We start from the raw sequence: 19,379 nt of genomic DNA, 5'->3' as shown, positions 1-19,379 counted from the left end.
TATGAGTTATTGGCTTTATTTAATCAGTAATCTCGGGGTTTCTCTGCTTTCTCTGGAAACACAATTTAAATATTAAGCTAATCTTTAAACTGCCGCTGCCGTGTCCTGACATTTGGAAACTGGTCAGCCGTGCAAAAAAGACAAATATGGGCGTATTAATGAAAAGGCATTTCTTAAAAGTCTTAAAATATGTAACTCAATGAATTATAAAGAAAAATGACAAAGGCAGCTGGGAGGTCAAGCCTGTGTGACTTTCCAGGGAGCAAACAATGCTGGTCGTCTGCCAAGATCACCTGCACTGCCAAGCTCAAGGGCCTTTGTCACTTTGTCATGAAAGACTTTGGAAAAAAATCTTGGGAAGACATAACAGATATAAGACCTACAAGAGATGTTTGTTTTTATGAGACAGGGTCTCTTTGTATAATGCAGGAACAAACAGCAATCCTCCTGCCTCAGCTTTCTTCAAAAGGGATTACAGATGTGACCTACCATATGGAGCTCATATGAGAGGCATTTAATTTTCTTTCTTTCCTTTTAAGCAGTAAGGTCTAAATTCAGTGCCTGGGTGAGAAAGCCTTCTTGGCTCTCTGGCTTCAGTGGGGGGAAGGGCACCTCAAGTCCTGCTGAGCTGACAGCCTCTGGAGAGAACGAAGTTTTCAAAGTGTTGGTCTTGGGTTCTTTCTTTGATGCGCTGTTCCTCTAGGGAATCCACAAGCTTGTTTCTCTGCTCAATCACCTGCATCATCTCCTTGAATATTTCTTGCTCCTCCTTTAGATCATTCTCATCTTTCTGGCCCTCTAAAGAAACAAAGAAGAAAAACTAAGTGCTCATTCAGTAAGACTGGGGCCGGAGGAATTCTTAGCGTGGGAGTTCACAATTGTCCTGGGCTTCATTACAAGGAAGTGAATTTAACACCGGGGAGCTGCTCTTAAAGCTACAGAGGAGAAAGGTGGGCGCCTTGTGCTGGAGTCAGCTTAGATTTCACTAGTGCATTTGTGTGTGTGTTTGTGTGTGTGTGCATGCGCACACATTTACCATCTCCCCTCCTGATTCTCCTGCTTCCACCTCTAAAGTACTGGGATTATAGGCATGCACCACTATGGCATGTGTGTGGAGGTCTAAGGACAACTTTTAGGAGTTGGTTCTTGGGTTCCACCTTATTCTAGGCAAGGTCCCTCTTGTTCTTTGCTGCTAGGTTACAGGTATGCAAACACCATGGCTGCCTTGTATACCTTTTTATTATTATTATTATTATTCAGTTTTTCAAGATAAGGTTTTTCTGTGGTTTTGGAGGCTCTCCTGGAACTAGCTCTTGTAGAACAGGCTGGACTTGAACTCACAGAGATCCACCTGCCTCTGCCTCCTGAGTGCTGGGATTAAAAGCATGTGCCACCACCCCCCGGCTTTGTATACTTTTCTTAATAGTGCTATATAGTGCAGCCCTATAGGGTTTCTTAGAAATAGAAATGACTCAGCAGATAAAGATGCTTGCTATTAAGCCTAATGACCCAAATTCAATTCCTAGGACCCACCTAGTGGAAGGAAGAGAACCAACGCACACAAACTGTCCTCTGACTTCCACATATGTGCTGTGGCATGTGTGCCCCCCACCCACACACAAATAAATGGAAGTGTAGTTTTCTAAAAAGAAAGAGTCTGGCTGGGTATGTCGTGCTTGCCTGTGACCCCAGTACTTGGGAGGCAATTTAAGGCCAGTCTCAGCTCTAGAGGGGGACCTTGAATTAGACAGAGAGAGAGAGAGAGAGAGAGAGAGAGAGAGAGAGAGAGAGAGAGAGAGAGAGACAGGAGCTATTAAATAGCTTCCATGGAGGGAGATGAGTTTGTGGTCTCCTGCTAAACTGGAGCCCAGCTCTCACCTTGAGCTCATTATTTCTCTTCACTAAGACTTGGTTTTCAAATCTCAAAATGGGAATAAAATACTTAACCAAAAATAATGATGTCTACTATGTAGTATGCATTCCCAGTACCAGGTAACCCAGTGAGGCTGGGATAACGCTGGCTCTATGAGATCTAGAAGACTTGTAAGATGTCAGTGTAAGAAAGTCATCATAGACCAGGCCCATAATCCCACAAGCACACCTCAGAGTGAGTGCTCGTATGGCTGGAACCAATGAATTCATAAAGCACCGTAGGACATTTTTCTCACGCACAGTGCCCTGCTACAGTCCCGGCCCATGCCACCAGGGATTATTCTTATTACCATTCCTAGTGCCCACCAGAGCCAGGCCTGGCTTCTCTGTGGCCCCCCAACAACTGTTACAGTCCTCAAGTTCTGTGATAACTGATCTGGCTACTGGTCTCCCCACTGAGAGCACAAACTGTCGGTGGGGAGGGGCTGGTCTTTGCCATGTGCCAAACCTGTACTACCTTTTCAATCAATATTTGCTATGTGAAAGGATAACTAGGTAAAGAGACAGGCACCACTGGGCTTGCCGGCCAAGGTGGCACACACCCAGAAACCCAGCAGGTGAGAGACTGAGCAGTATGGTTTTAATAGGAAAATCTTCCCCACAGGCTCCTGTGTTCAACACTTGGTCCCTACCTGGTGACATTGCTTAGGAAGGTTTTCTGATCTTTTGGGAGGTGGGGCCTCACTGGAGGAACTGGGTCACTGCCGGGAGAGGGATGAGGTTTATAGTCTTGCCCTACTTCCTGCCCCGTGTCTGCTTCCTGCTCTGCTAAGAGCTGCATGCTCCTCCCATCAAAGACCCACCAGTCACCATCCTTCCAGCTGTGGAGGACCACGCCTCCTCAAATTGTGAGACCAAACAAACTTCTTCAGGTGTTTAGTCACAGCTGGGAGGAAAGTAATGAATATACAGAGGCAGGGTGTTCAAGGTCAGTTTGGGCTGCACAACATGAGTCCGCATTAATGAAAATGCACTTAAAAATTAAATAAGTGGCTTTATTCCTATCAACACATGGGATGAAGGAAATGTGGCCCTCACAAGTGAATGACACCAACTGGAGACCTGCTGGGCTTCAGGGGAGGTCAAGGCACAGGCTGACTTTGTGCTCTCTCAAACTGGTGGCTGCCCAAGCAGGGATGGGGTGCCCTGCTTAAATGTCCTGGGGTCTGCGTGTTTTCAGCAGGGACCCCAAATGTGCCCCATACTCACCATCCTTGAGCATTTTCTGTCGTAGTTTCTGCTCCAGTCTGCTCTGCTGATCTTCTAGTTCCAGCTCTTGGGCCCTGAGTACAAGAAAATGTTCCAGCTGTCAATAGGGGATTATGTGGGAACATGAAAGGAGGCACCCACAGCCAGGAGCAACAACAGTCTCTTTCCCCATTAAAGCTGGCATCTTCTAATATCTCTAAGTAGAAGGCATTGCTACTGCTGGGACCACTAGAGGTGTCTAGAAAGATGACTGAGATGTGCTGGATTTGAGAGATGATGAGACAGCTGGAGACCACCACACTGTTCTTTAGGGTTTGCCTCTGTGGGGACCAGCAGAGCAGGGAATGGAGTTGAGTCCTCTTTGACAGTCAACTGAGGACTTGACTTTTCAGAGCCTGGTGATGTCTCGGGCATTCCTCGCCGTGTGGCTCCCCAGATGTTGGCCCATGCATTGTTGGGGGGACTCCTACATGCCACTCTGGAATTCACCAGAGAAACAAGGAACCAGACAGATGTGATGATGTCAAGAGGTGAGAGTCGCACAATCCTTAAGAAAAGACTGTAGAGAAAGAAAAGTGTTGAGGGGAGAAGAACTGAATGCCCCCAAGGGTCACATGCAGCACATGCACAGGGTCTAGAGGGTGAGGCCACTGCTCCAGGGCCACAAAGAGAAGGCCAAGGGTTGGGAATGGGCCCCACTGTTCCTCCTGTCAGGACATTCCCTTCCAGACCTGACCTATAGGTACATGAGTGCCTGTGACAGTGTTGAGTCACTTTATTCTACACTGTCGTTGCCATTAGTTTTCATATTTATGTTATTTCTTTGTTTTTGAGATGGGGTTTCATACAGTTCAGGCTGGCCTCAGACTTGCTATGTCACCTTGAACCTCTGCTCTTTCTGCCACCCCCTCTACCCCTACATGCAATTACACACGTGTGCCACTACCCCAGTGGTGCTAGGGATTGAACCCAAGGCTTCCTGCATGGTAGGCAAGCACTCTACCAGCTGAACTACATCCCCAGCCCTGCTACTACCTTTTCTTTTAAAGTTGGGGGCTGGAGAGATGGCTCAGCTATTAAGAGCATTACCTGCCCTTCCAAAGGTCCTGAGCAACCCCGTAGTGGCTCACAATCACCTGTAATGAGATCTAGAGCCCTCTTCTGGCCTGTAGGCACACATGCAGGTAGAACACTGCATACATAATTAAAAAAAAATTCTTAAAAAAAAAAAAAAAAACACTGAAGTCCCACCTTATTAGTGACAACTGGGTCCTATGTAGGAGCTCAGCTGGGGTGGCAGCTCAGATCTCACAGAGTCTTTGGGAGAAGCTTCATGACAAGGAGGCTGCTATAGGATCACCTCCAATGTCATGTCGAAGCCCTGTTTTTCCTGGGTGATTCCCAGACAATGGCTAAGCATCATAGAGGTGTAAAACCTGGCAACTCCTTCCAAACATGGAGCCCTCTGATGGGCTATTCACACACAGAACTTCTCCTGCCCAAGTCTCCATCCTCTGTTTTTACAAGGAATCAGAACTGCAGTGCAGGCCCAAGACTCTATTGCTACCCTGGCTTCTTTCTCTTTATCCTTCACAGGTGTCATCCCCAAGGAATCTTACATACCACTCATTCTGTCTTCCTAAAAGGTCTGACCTGACATGCCAATCTAAGACATCTCTCCTTGTTCATACAGTACTTCCTCCAAACAAAACCTTCAACATGTCTCTGTCTGGAGCATACACCCCAGTTGTCCTATTTGACCTCTTATGGAGGAGAAGGTCCTTGGCTAGAGCTCTCTCTTGTGAAGCTAGCTTCTGGCCTCCTTCTTCCCCAAGACAGACTCTTGCATCCTTCATGAAACTCTTGATGGGCTTTCTTATTGCCATTGGTCACTTCTCTGCCCCGCCCCTACAACCTGTGAGGTGCTGGGGTTCATGGCTTGTGCCACCATGCCTGGCTATGGCCTGTTTCTATAGAAACCAGTTGAGTTCCCAGTACAAAGATGTTCTTGATAAGTTTCTGTTGAAAGGACTTTATAATTCAGACCTAACTCCATTGCAGACAGTATGGCTGCATATAAGGCAGATATGAACACACATTACTTAATTTCTTTGAGGATCATTATACTCATTAAAAAAAAAGTCCAGAAACAAATGATTACTTGAGAAGATCCCCCTTTTTCATTCTGTGTGGATGGAGAGTAGTGAGTGTAACTCCTGGACTCCTACTCCAACCCCTCCCATCCCCATTCTCAGGTAGATTTTGGAAAACTAGAGGAGGCATGTTCACCTGCCTTCTCCTCTCTCAAGCTCAGTCTATCTTCAGCAAGCATGTGTTCTCAAGCTCCCTAGGCTTGGTAAGATTTCACAGTGCTGCTGGCTGGAGGCTGCTGGCTCCTTGTAGGTGGGAAGGGGGAGCTGTCCTGTGTATTATAGTAAGAAAGCTTAGCATCCTTGGCCTGTATTCACTAGCCTTTAGTCACAGCCTCACATGTGACAATCAAACACATCTTCCTGGCCTTTGCATAAGTCACCTCTCCACCCTTGAGACCCAAGGTCTAGCTAGGATAAAGCCTTTCCCCTAAGAATCAAGTAGGTCCACTTTCCTTTTTCACGATGTAGATACATCCAATTGTGAGGTTTGGCTAGTGGCATGGGTTGAATAAGAAAAACGTGTCCACATCCTAAGCCCTGGAAACAGTGAATGTGATGTTACTTTAAGAGGGGTCTTTGCAGACATGGTGAAGGACCTTGAGAAGGTTAAATTCTGATTCTATGGGTGAGCCATCAGCCCAACAAGACTTTAAGAGAGACAGACAAGGAGGAGACACAGACACACAGACAATGCCATGTGGACATGGAGTGACACAGCCACCACCAAAACCTGGAGCCACAGGAAGTGGAAGAGGCAAGGAAAGCATCCTGGAGAGTGTCTGGGAGAATGATGCTCCCTCGGCACCTCCACCTCCGTGTGGGCTTCTGCCTTCCCTGGGGGAAATGTTTCTGTGGTTGTCTATGTGTTAATAGCTAGCAAGGGTCTGGGTTCTCACCCTCAGCCACTAGTCACCTTTAATAACAAAGGTGATATTTGCTTATCTATTTCTCACCTGGTTCAGAACCTGCAGGGAAGAGTGGACCCTTCCTCTAAAGCTCCCCAGACTGGAGTAAAAATAAAACCAACAGCATAAATGAAAACTCCTGCATAGTTCTGGAGCTTGGTGTTTTACTCTCCATGCTGTATTCTTTCTCTCCAGAATGCTGGCTGGTACAGCATCCTTTGTCTATTTCAGGAACGTGTGATGAACCATAATCTTCATTTTGGCCATCTGACCAGGCCACCAGTCCTTTGTCCAAGAAGAGACACAGGCAGATCCCAGACAGTGTTCAGCCCTTCTTTCATTAAAGCCGCCAGGAAGTGGTCAGGCAGATTTCCCATGGTTCACACACAGGCCAAGCACAGCTTCCCCACTGATGGTGTGTGACTGGGGGCCATGAATGGGATGGCTTCCTTCTAGCTCCCTACCTGCTTCTAAAATCTATTTTAGCCACTGAACTCCGAAGACAGCGCGGGCCACTAAAGAGTCTTCCCACTAATGCCAGCATGATATGCAAGACACAAAATACCAATTTGCCTCAATCACTGTTCCGTATGCACAAAGAAGAAAAACCCTGGGACTCCAGCCAAGGACGGTGAGCCACCCGCTCCTGCTACCAGGCTGTTAGCACTCACTGTTATCTGTGTTGCCTTACTTACATGATCAGTAGCTCCGACTCATATCGCATTAATTTATTCTTCTCCAGAACCAGCTTAAACCATTCCTGCAAAAGCTGGGCTTCATCCTGTGTCTCTGAATCTGCTTAAGAAATCAATGACAAATAGGTTAGATTGCATTTCTCACCCCATGATCAAACTGCTTCCGAGCCACTTTAGTAGGCCATGTTTATGGCAAGCAGGGCTCAGCAGGAAGCAGCTCCTGGCACCCTGTGGATACCTCAAGGTCATGGGCATCACAAATGAAACCCACCTGTGTCTGCTCTGAGGGAGTCTTCCTGGGCCTGGAGGACATGACTACTTCAATTCCAAGGTCACATGCCTATGATGACTAGTGTCCTACTACAAAGGACTCATCTCCAGCCTACTTGTGTGTCCATAAAACTGATGTGCGGTTCTGCTTCAGAGAAGCCCTAGCTGCCTGCCAGTGACCTTTCCCCTCTGTAAATCCCCTCTGTAAATCAAATGCAGACAGAGGGCCCAGGTGGTGCCTGGTCCTTTCCCAGGCCAGGGATGCTTACAACTCATTTGATCACAGACAGGTGATGGCATTTTGATTTTTTTTCTCCTGAAGAAAAGCCAAATGATGAAAAAGGATACAATTAGGACTGCATCGCACAGAAGATAAATTTGTATTCCTATAGTATTACAGTATAGATATTTCCCTTTATTAAAGAGACATAATTGTGCATCCTGTGCATGCCTGCTGCCCACGGAGGTCAGAAGAGGACAACAGTTTCCCCAGGAACTGGTGTTGCAGACAGTTGTGAGCTGCCCTGTGGTGCTTGGGATCAAGCCTGGGTCCTCTGGAAGAGCAGCCAGTGCTCTTAATCAGTGAGCCCTCTCTTCAGCCCCTAATTCAAGATTGCAAAAAGAATTTTGTTCATTTGGTTTCTACCAAAGTCAGGGATAGAGTGACATATTCCCTATCTTGAGAAATTTGGAGAGAGTTCAGTGTATCTATAAACAGTAGTGTCCGATAATCTTTGTGACCAAATTGACTCAAAACTCAACAAAATCTCCCTCTGGAAATATAGAGGAGGCAGGGGAGACTCTTTGTCCTGGTTGTTGGACTTCATATTCACTCACAAAGGAACTCTGGCTTTCCTCCATAGTGATGGTGCAATGGTGTTCCATGTTTTGTTTAGGTAGTGAGTCCTTTTCTTAACCCACTTCCAGCCTTGTGTATAACTTATTAAATACCATCTTGTTAGCTGAGTGTGGAATGGCACACCTGATATCTCAGCACTTGGGAGGTCCACACAGGAAGATTGCCATGAATTCAAAGTCAACCTGGGCTACATAGTAAGTTCCAGGCTAGTCTGGACTATGTAGCAAGATCCTGTCTCAAAAAACTAACTAACCAATTAACTAACTAAATGAATTAAATACTAACTTGTTTGTTTTGTTTTCTGTTATAGGGGAATCTCTTGACTATTTTACCCAACTGACACATTTCTTTTTTCTTTTTAAAAAAATGTCTCTGTGTGAGTGAGTACATGTGAGTGTTGGTGTCCTAGGAGTCCAAAAGAGGAGTTCAGATGCTCTGTAGTTAAGAGTTATAAGTAGCTGTAAATCCTCTGATGTGGGTGTTGAGAACTGAACTCCTGTCTTCTACAAGAGCAATATTTGCAATTAACCCTTTTTCTGTGGTGACCCCCACACACACCACACAACACAGACATACACAAAACACACACAACACACACATACCACACAATACACACACAGAAACATACAACACCCATGCACAGCACACACACAATACACACTACACAACATAGTAACACACACAACACACACACACACACACACACACAATTTAAAAATAGTAAATTCTTTTAAAACAAAATCTAAATTCAAAGCTCTTCATTTTATCATCTATCCAGAGTCAATTTCTTCTGGATGTTTGTTTAATGTTTCTATATTAGGAACCGTTTTCCACGATAGAGAAAACAGAAAAGCTGCGAGCTGCAAATGCTGCTTCTCCTTATCGTCTAACACGACACCATCTGCCACCAGCTCTGGGCTTCCCCTTCCTTGTCCTCAATCCAAAAGAAACAGCTTTAAAGCACTATTTTGCTGTCTGTAGAGAATCTTTTGCTTTTGTTTTTCAAATTCAGTCGCTCTGCTACATGAATCTGCACAATCTAGTTAGATCGGTACCCTGTATAATCATCTTGCTTCCCTTGCTTCCATCAGTACCCTGTATAATCATCTTACGTGTCCCTTCTGAAACTCTCTCTCACAATGGACTTGCCTATGTCACAGCGACTTCCCCTGCCACACATGGAACAAACACAGGATGAACTGAGACACTTAATTTTCCTTTATCAGTACAATAGTTGGTGATTTTATTGGCTCTGGTTCAGTTTTTCAAAGCCTTCTGCTCTTTAATAGACAAAGTTCCTTTGGGAGATCTGTAGATACAGCCTCTTGAAAAGGTTTACAGGTGTTGTAGCTTGAACATAAAATGTCCCTCATAGGCTCGTGTAGTTGAACACGTGGTCCCTAGCTGTTCTGAGAGGTTGTGGAACCTTTAGGAGGCCAAGCCTCACTGGAGGAAGTGTGTCACGGGGTGGGGGTGGGGCAGGCCTTGAGGCTTTATATCCATTTCCTGTTCACTCTCCGATTCCTGAAGGCAGATGGGATGTGACCAGCCAAGCTTGCTCCTGCCACCATGCCTTCCGTGTCCTACCATCACTCCTTTCCCACCACCACCATCTTGTCAGGCTATTTTGTCACAGCCACAGAAGAGTAAGATACCAGGGCACCTGCCCTCTCAATGACTCAGATACAGAGGGATCTTGCTTTCTTAATTACAACAGTGCACTGAAATATGTATCTACAACTCCCCTTACTGATTGTCTCCTGTCATATTCTGTCCTCCTGGATCCTGTGAAGTTCGGAAAGCATTGCCTCTCACTGTAGGTATAGTAGAATGGACATAGCATGGACTTCTGGATCAATCAGGCCTGTGGCATTCAACTGACCTCATACCTCTCTATCTTGGTCTTCCGCATGTTCTGAAAGAAAGATGCTGCAGGCAGTGCTACCTCATAAAATGGTTAAGGATGTTAAATGAAATGCTACATGGGACATGCTCAACACAGTGCTTTGTACATAGTAACCCTTCAGTGAATTGTCCCCATGCCTAGTTTCAGAAGGGTTAGTTTCTATTCATCTTTAAAACTCACCTAGGTGGTAAAACACAAAACAAAAACCAAACTTTTTCTTCTAACAACTTGAAACTACAACCACCTTACTAATACTTCCTCCCACTCCTTCAATGGAAACACCCACTGAGGAGTGGATCATCTACAAAGATGTGAGTACCGAGTACCTATCCAGGCCCTTTACTTTCTCTTGTCTCCATTGTTCCAGTGGCTGCTGCTGTTACACTCGAAGCCCTTCCTCCGCAGTGCTGAGACTCCTCACCTAGGGCCAGGCTTCAGCTAGAGGGGTGCAGCCAGAAGGCAAGGTGGCTTCTGGCCATGACTGGAGTAGTTCAGTTATCTAACCATTCCCCTTATCCTCTCTGCTTGGGTATACTGTCATGGTTATTTGCTCCTGAACTCTTGCCATGGTTCTTAAATCGACACTCAGTGTCTGGGCAGGGTGGCATCCCAGCTAGGGAGGTGAAAGCAAGAGGGTCAGGAGTTCAAGGCCAATCTGGGGTTCATGGAATTTTTGTCTCAAAAACAAAACAAAACAAAACAAAACAAAAAACTAACCAACCAACCAACCAGCAAAAACAAAAACCAAAACCAACAAAAACCTACAACAACAAAACAAAAAACCACCACCACAACAAAACACCTAAACCAACTTTTTGTTAACATCGTTTATATTGACTCAGTTTTGCCCAAGAGCGCTCTCAAAAACACAAAGCAAATTATGCCAGTCTCTACTGGAATTCAATGACTCTCCATATCAAGTTCAAGTGACCGAGCCTGTGCACCCTAGTCCTTGCTTACCTGGGGTGATTAGCATTAAGTGTTCAGTAGTTTGTTTTCTGGACAGAAAATAATGGAACAAAATGTACAGTCTGTCCTTTAAAGCCATGCTGGTTTTGTGCATTTCTCTTCCAGGTGCTGCCACTTTCCTGATTGTGTATTGGCGTGCTGTTTTTCCAAGTCCATGGAGTCTTGTTTGCTGTCTGGCTCAGAACTAATTCTTCAGATATGTTTTTGTTGTTGTTGTTGTTGTTTTTCCTGCCTCCTCAGAATCTGTGAGGGGTCCTAATTTGGTGTTCACTGCAATTTTGGTAATGCACAGGACATCCTCACCGATGCTTGCTGGCATTAGAGCACCCTAGGTGGTGCATTCTGAGGGGCACCTCCTGCAGATTGGCTGTAGCCCCTCCTTTTGATCTCTGCTTTTGTTTCCTTTGGGTGCTGGTCATTGGACTCAGGACCTTGTACATGCTAAGCAAGTGCTTCACCAGTTATGCTGCATGCCAGCCCTTGCCCTCTGACTTCTCAACAGCTCAGTTAGCACTGGCTGGCTTCACTGAAGGTCCCAGAGCTCAGAGTTAAGTGTCTTCCAGACAACAATGACGACCCAGAGGGGTTTGCTGTAGGGTTTTGGCGTAAGTTCTAGTTCTACAAGATTTTTTTTTTTGATCCTAAGTAGATATTGACTTTTTATTACATTTAATTATTTATGGACGTGTGTGTGTGTGTGTGTGTGTGTGTGTGTGTGTGTGTGTGCGCGCGTGCGCGCGCGCGTCCTTGTGAAGGCCAGAGAACAATTTATGGATGCCATTTCTCTCCTTCCACCATGTGGGTTCTGGGAACAAAATTCAGGTTGTCAGAACCAAAAACAAAACTTGGCGGCAAGTGTCTGGGCCTCTGGAAAGTCCACTGGGTCATGGGTATTAAGGTTTTTCAGATGATTTCTGCTCCTTTTAGAGACAGCATCTTAAAGGTTTTCCTTAATTTTTAGTTTGGTGGTTATACAATCACACCTGTTTGGTTTTTCAATCAATTGGATTCATGTCCATTGGGTTATTTTATCTTTTGAACACTAGTCCTATCTTTGTCTGCCCTGATCATTTCTTCTGTACTTGGCTTGGTTTTTCTTTTTCTTTTCTTTTTTCTTTCTTTCTTTGTTTCTTTGTTTGTTTTTTTTTTTTTTTTTGTTTGTTTTTTGAAACTGGATTTCTCTGTTTAGCCCTGGCTGTCTTGGAACTAGCTCTGTAGACCAACCTGGCCTTGAACTCACAGAGATCTGCCTTCCTCTGCCTCCCGATTAAAGGTGTGCACCACTACTTCCCAGAACTTATTTGTTTTATTTTAAACAATCGATTTAGGAAGGTTATCTCTAGTTTATCAACACAGTTGGCAAAAAGATCAGTGACCAACCTTTTGACGTTGTGACAGAATGTTGTCCTTTACAAAGGAGGAGAACTACACATGTGAGTTACAAACCAACCAATCAATCCACCTCACAGCCTTTTAAACAGGTGTATGATCTGTGCTGGGCTGTGCTCCCAGCCGCCTTTGGGTTCATGCAGTCCATGGCTGTAAGTTGGACACACCCATGTCTTCAGGGTAGCCAATGAAGCTGGGAACAGAAGTGGACATGTAACAGATGGCTACTGATATCTGAGTGAGGCTGTCTCCTTGGACTGTGAGCATACCTGTGTGTGTCAAGCACAAGGCTTCTGCGTCTTAAGCCTGAGCCTCTCCTCTGACTACAGTAGAAGAAGATTGTGTGGCTCAGAAGCCCACACTGCACTGACTGCACAACCCACTCACCCACTGCTTGGTATAAAGCCTGCTGTATTCTTTACCCTGGGTTCCCTAGCTGTGGCACTAGCTTTGGTGTGTTAATTTAAACCTACTGTATCATAGCCTGGGACCTGGGGACAGACCTCTTGTATCACCACCACCACGTTACTGCTCCTGCTATTTGCTGTGCAATGAATCACGAGTGCCCATCCCTGGAAACATTGGACTTCAGCAGTGGCGTCTACAGATTTGGGGAAAATGAGACAAACTGTTTCCTTGCTTCAGTAACCTCAGATCTGAGTGACTCCTGGAGACCCTCTGTAAGAGTCCCGTTCTTCTCCGACATCATATTTAAACACGGGTTAACATGACATTTGTCTCCACTTTTATGTCCACCTGTACTAGACAATCATGGAGAGAGCTCCTTCCTCCCTGCTCTGCTGCATGTGGAAGCACAGAAACCAGCCACATGGACTGGGTGCCAATAGGTTAGCCTCAACTCACTGCTTTTCCATTCAGAGGTCATGTTAAGGCCATCCACTCCCCAGTTCATCCCCAAATTATGGCAAAAGGCACCCCTCCATGCCACAGGCTTTGTCTTCTTCATTGAACTGTTTTCATGTAGTTGTTGTTGTATTGGGAGTGACAATAAGAATCTACACTGGGGACAAGAGAGTTGACTCTGGGTAAGAGCACTTGCAGTTTGGTGCCCAGCAACTCACAACTGCCTGTCAGCTTCAAGGAATTTAATGCCCCCTTCTGGCCTTCATGGGTACTACACACACACACACACACACACACACACACACACACACACACACACACCTTTAAAAAAAAAAACAAAACTGGCCAGCTGGTGAGACTATCCTTGCCCCAAGTCTGACAACAGTTTGATCCTAAGGAAAGATGGTAGAAGGAGAGAACCAGCTCCTGCAAGTTGTCCTCCGTGTGCCATGACATGTGCCCATGCACATGATGTTTACATGTTAATGTCATACAGATTTCCACAACCTACACTGAAATTATCTTCCTCCTCTTTTTTCTTCTCCTTCTTCTCTTCCTCCTCCTTCTTTGTGAGGGTAACCATGTAGCCCAGGCTGACCTTGAACTTCTCATCCTCTTGACTCAGCCTCCTTAGAAGATTATAGACATGAGCTACTAAGTTAGAATTCCTTCGAGATTTTTCTATGGGCAAGCATATGAAATTCATGGACTATACATGTTTGTGGAAAGCAGCTTACATTCTGTCTAGAGAGTTAGAAATGAATGTGAAGGTATGTATAAACAAATGAACTGAGCTAAACCTCACTGGGTTTTATAAGGGGGGGTACTCAAAAGGAAAGAGAAGCATCCATCCCTTTGATGTCCTAAGATGTGACAACCCCATTTACCAAGTGCTTCACTAAAACGGTCTCATTCTCCCCCCCCCCTTTCCTACCTTCCTTTAAAAACAGAGTCTTTCACTGGCACCCGGGGCTCACTGATATGGCTGAGCTGACCAGTAAACCCTAGGATCCTCATGCCTCCACTGGGATTGGGTGCCATACCAAGCTTTCTACCACAGGTATGGGTACTGAACTCTGTTCCTCCGATGTGTGTGGAACTGATCCATCCCCCTACCCTGCCTTATCATTTCCTCTTTCATCTATCTCTACCATCCCTAGGAGGAAGGTTTTTCAGTCCCATTATACAGATGGGAAAATTTGACAGAGCTGTAACTTCAGAAGGCTGGTGATGTCAAGATTCATTCAAGAACACCTGATTCATTCCTGTGCTCTGTCCAGAATCCCTCACTGTCACATGAGGCAGGAAATTAGCATTCCTTGGGTTCCTCAGGGTAGCAGCTAAACTACTTCCCCTCTTCCTAGAAGGGCTGGCCATTAAACATTCATAATGTATTGCTGCTGCCCTCTGCTGGTAGCCTCTAGCACCTGCATTGTCTTTGCTATCCTTGTGAGGCTACACCGAAAGAGAGAAGCCCAAGGCAGACAGGCAGCTGGCTGAAGTGAGCAAGGCCATGTGAGGGAAGGAACTTGCTCGCCCACCTTCCCTCAAAATAAACCTTTCATCCTTTGAAACCTTTCTTCTTTCACATTTGATTTCTCCTTTCACCAAACATGGAAAGAAAGCTCAGGCTCTGCTCTACCATTTAATCTGCACAGTAGTTTCTTGCTGGGGCATTTGGTGATCCTACCATTTAACACGATGTAATCCTAACATTCTCTAGTGTCTCAACTAGACAAGTCCAAGTAGCTGACAGTGCCAGGTCTGGCTGTTCATGCAAGGAGGTGGGGACTCAATGGGGTCCAGGTCTCTGAGTATCATGCTCCATTGGTGACTTAGTCATGGGACTATGGGGTTCTCTGCTGCCTTTGCCAAAGATACCCACCACATTGACAGATATCCTGTGTGTCTTGGTTTGTCTTTTGGGGTTGATGGTTAGCTCTCTGCTTCACTGTTTCCTTTTCCTGAACAAATTGGGGGGGGGAACCCTACGCTGGGGTGGGGAGAGCTCATTTCTGATTATTGGGGGGAAAATTTTAAAAGAAAGCCAGAATTGTTGTCAGGACAATGAAGAACTCATTTCACTCAGACGTCAAGGCCCTCAGTCTGCACCCTCTACCCCACACCCCTGCATAGTCCTCTAATTCAATGGGCCTAATGAATAACTCCCAGGCACAAAAGACCCTTTCAGGCTGTCCCCAGTCATTATAGAGGGGCCTCGCCTAACTGTCGCAGCCCACTCCTTGTTTGCAGGCCTGCCTCTAAATTTGGTTATTCACAACCTTGATAGCTCAATATTATTGCCTAACTGTGATCATTGTCTAATTATCCTAATAATACCTATTAAATAATTCTCATTAAATCTCTTGAATGGGAGCAGCAGAGGCCAGCTCAAATACAACTTAACCCAATAAGCATCGGTCATTCGCTAAGCGGCAGGGCAATCTCAAGGGACCACATAGACTGCGGAGCCACAGAGGAATATGACCATTGCACAAATACGGATGTCTTCATTTTGATGGCCCGGCTTGCAGATTCCACTTGGTTTCCTTTGAGGCCACTCTCTGTGACATGACCCTTTTTTTATTTTTATTTTTTGTCCCTAGCCCCTTGCTGATTTCCATCTGTCACCCTCACAAGGACATCAAAGGAGAAAAGGATGAGAAACCTAACAGAGTAATTAGTTTACTGAGAGTAGAAAGGGAATGAAGAGAATCCATCTTTGGGTTGGCTTGATTCACCTTTGACAACACCAATAGCCAACCCCATTTCTTTAGGTCTGGCTCAAAATAGCTTCCTCCTTTCCACTGTTGGGGGACTGGGGGAGATGCTCAAAGTGAGATGTAAACATTCGGGGTCTGTAATTTAAGTTTCTGGCAGGAAAGATCGCAGAGCTGGGTATTTCCTTGAAAGTGTCTGTTCGAACTGCATTGCTTTGTAGAATGCAGTTGATGTTTGTGAACTATCTCCATGTAGGAGAGACATGGGTACATGGCACCTGAATTCTCAAAATAGCCTGGTACTGTGGGTTAGCTCACTTTTCAACTAAGGAATCTGAGAGGTTGAGTGAGTGAGTTTCCTAGGACTATGCCCAGCCAAAACAGGTGATATGATTTTGTTTGTTTGTGGTACTAGGAGACAAACGCATGATCTCATGAAACACATAGTCAAGCTACACCAGCTGAGTTACATCCCTTCACTGCTCACTCTGCATTAAGAGAAACCAATTTAAATACAGAATTCATGTGTATGGGAGGGGATAGAGGTAGGTGTGTGTGTGTGTGTGTGTGTGTGTGTGTGTGTGTGTGTGTGTGTGTGTGCCTATGTGCTCATGCATGTGGAGGTCAGAAATTGACGGTGTGCCTCTTCCTTGGTCAATTTCCACTTTATTTTTTGAGATGAAACCTCTCACTGAACAGAGAGTTTGTTTTTTTTTTTGGGGGGGGGGGAGGGGTTGCTAGACTGGTTGACCAGCAAGTCCCTGGCATCATCCTCCCTTAGCCCCTCCAGAACTAGGATTATAGACATGTGCTACTGTGTGTAGATTTTTACATGGGTGTTGGGGATTTGAACTCAGGTCCTTACATTTGCACAGCATGCACTTTACCCATTGAGCCACTCTTAGAAAGCAGGATTGAACTCTTAACCGACATTACTGGATTTTTCTCAACTTTTGAATTTCAAAGGTCATTCATGCAGAGGGAAAGCTACAGAGGATGTCCAGAGGAATTTCAGATCAAACCATCAGCTTCACGGTTAAAGTGTGAGGCTTGGGGCTGGAGAGCTGACTCATCATCTCAGAGCACTTGCTGCTGTTCCAGAAGGTGAGGACAAGAGTTCCATTCCCAGCATCCATGTGGCAAGCTAATAAGCATCTGTAATTCCACTTCCCAGGAATCTGAGGCCCTCTGTGGACTCAATGGTGCACAGACTTGTACGCAGGGAAAACATGCACACACATAAAATAAAAATCAATTAATAAAAAATAGAAGCATAAGGCAGTGGCCTTAGCACCATATGCCCGCGTTGACCTGTCTCCTGAAGGGGATGAGTGTTCTTTGTCCTCCCTGCCATGCAAGGCCAGCGTGACTCTCAGAGTCTGGACCCAGACCTGTACCCACAGCTGTGTCCCCATCCACTGTACCGGCTTCTCCTCTCAGCACCTTCTCCAGCTCCACACCCTGGATCTCTGAGGTCCTCTGTCTCTCTTCCACTTCCTCCAGCTGTCTCTGGATGGCCTGCAAGACCAAGAGTGCAATCATGGGAGGGTTCTGTATATGTAGGAGCACAAGAGAGGGCTGAGCCTGCTACTAGCTGTCACCAGCATTGCCATTGCCTCAGTTCACTCGGTGGAGACAGTGGAGCTCCCAGGTCTGGACTTGGTGCTTTGGTCCTTAGGGTGAGCACAGAGCACAGCATCTGTATATGTGTAACTGACATGCCCTCTGACAAGGCCCACCACACTGGAGTGTTGGGAGAGGCTCCTGGGCTGGCCAGGGGATCCTCATGAGTCCTGGACTATGACCATGGGCTCAAAGGCCAGGGCTGTCTCCTCAGCACAGGCTAGGGGTGCTCAGATTCTGTTCTGTAGGAAGGAACAGCTGAGACCTGAGAAGGAGCTGCTCCTGGGGATTGGCTCTGGTTTTTTTTTTTGGGGGGGGGGTCATCTTTCATTCCACCTTCGCTACAAAGGGCGCCTGTCCATGCCTTGTACCTGGTCGTGGCTCAAGATGCTGCCATGTTGGGAAGTGCCTGTGGATCTGTTATCTTCCATTTATAAAGGCGGAACACCAGGTGCTGAACCCACAAGGTGTACACCTCACACTGTGTGGACCCCTAAGCACTTGCTTGAGGTTTGAGGTTTGAGGTTATACTTAGGTTTGGGTGGGTGTGTTTACTTTCCTTACTAGCTGTTACCCTCATGGAGTCTCTTAGGAAGGAAAGTTGAACAAGGTCATTCTTTTGTAAGCTTTGTTCATCTCCATCATCTCTCCCTGCTTTCAAGCACTGGGATACTGGGAGGCAGGGCCATCCTTACATACAGCTGAACGGGAACAGTAAAGAAACCATGAACCGCCTGGGCCGGTGGTGCAACTGTCTGCTTCTCTCTCCCCTTAATGCCCAACCTTCTAAATCTCCCCTGGAATCCCAGGTGCAATGGGCAAGGCATCTCCAGCACCAAGAGACCTAAACGGGGCCATGAGTTTGCCACCTGGCTCTTTTTGCCCCAGCTATGCATATTTAAGCCAGAAACATAAGTTAGATGGGAATTCTGCTGCTAACTGCTTGTAATTTTACACCCTCTTCTCTGCTGCTTTTGAAAGAGGCTTGTGTCTTGCTAAAGCCGTTTTTTTTTCCTCACAGGTAAGGCACATGATTGCTAGATGGTTGGGTGACTTTATAGCTGACTGTTGTGCAGTTACAGCTATGAAGTTGTTCTGGAATAAAATGAATTGCTCCGGAATTTGTAGGTTGAGACCCTAACTCCCAGGGTGATGAGGTGTTTTAAGGAGACCATTGAGATTATAGAGGTGGAGCCCTGATCTAATGGGCCTCCTATCTGTGTGATTACTGAAAAGTATTCCTCTCCCCTCCTCTCCCCTCTCCTCTCACTTCAAAAAGACTGTGAGGATGCAGTGGGAAGGTGCTGTCTCTCAGCCAGGAACAGAGGCCTGGCAGACTCCCAGCCTGACGTGCCTTGATCTTGGTTTTTCAGCCTCCAGAAAAGAAATATCTGTTGTTTGAGCCACCCAGGCTGTGGTCTGTGGCTGTAGAAGCCCAAGCAGGTAAACACAGTGCTCATTCTCTAAAAGCTCACGTCCCAGTCGAGGGTGCTACCACAGGCACTGAAACCTTTAGAAGGCAGGGTCTCACAGAAAGAAGCCACATCGCCGGGAGTGTGCCCTTGAAGGGGATATGAGGAACGCTTCCCTCTCTCACTACCTCTGCTTTCAGAGCCATGAAGTAAACAGTTGCCTTCACTCTAGCTACACTCCCTGACATGATCTGCTGCTGCCCCACAAGCCCAAAGCAACGGGGCCAACTGACCATGGACTAGTATGACTGACCTATAAATCCAAACAACACTTAGCTCTTTTAAAGTTAATTGCATTGGGCATTTTGTTACAGTGACAGAAAGCTGACCAGTGCATGAGACTACATGGCTACATGAAGGACACAGCGGTGGATTTAATAGAATGCTGCACAGATTAACAGGCATGATTGTTC

General features: G+C 46.0%; 1 protein-coding gene across 2 annotated transcripts in view; it reads right to left on the bottom strand.

Moving 5' to 3' along the window:
- Mical2 (microtubule associated monooxygenase, calponin and LIM domain containing 2) overlaps nt 1-19,379 on the bottom strand; it is a 186,902-nt gene continuing 167,523 nt past the window's right edge. For both annotated transcript variants that reach the window (XM_051192696.1, XM_051192697.1), the window contains 4 exons: nt 17,296-17,389; nt 6,895-6,994; nt 3,142-3,215; nt 1-798 (listed from right to left, as the gene is read on the bottom strand). In XM_051192696.1, the coding sequence (XP_051048653.1) occupies nt 614-798; nt 3,142-3,215; nt 6,895-6,994; nt 17,296-17,389 (453 nt within the window). In that variant the 3' untranslated portion in view covers nt 1-613. The remainder of the gene's footprint in view (nt 799-3,141; nt 3,216-6,894; nt 6,995-17,295; nt 17,390-19,379) is intronic.

The sequence above is a fragment of the Phodopus roborovskii genome, unplaced genomic scaffold, assembly GCF_943737965.1.
Source record: "Phodopus roborovskii unplaced genomic scaffold, PHOROB, whole genome shotgun sequence".
NCBI classification, from domain to species: Eukaryota; Metazoa; Chordata; class Mammalia; order Rodentia; family Cricetidae; genus Phodopus; species Phodopus roborovskii.
The sequence above is the reverse complement of the archived record's forward strand: the minus strand, read 5'-3'. Positions and strand labels throughout refer to the sequence as shown.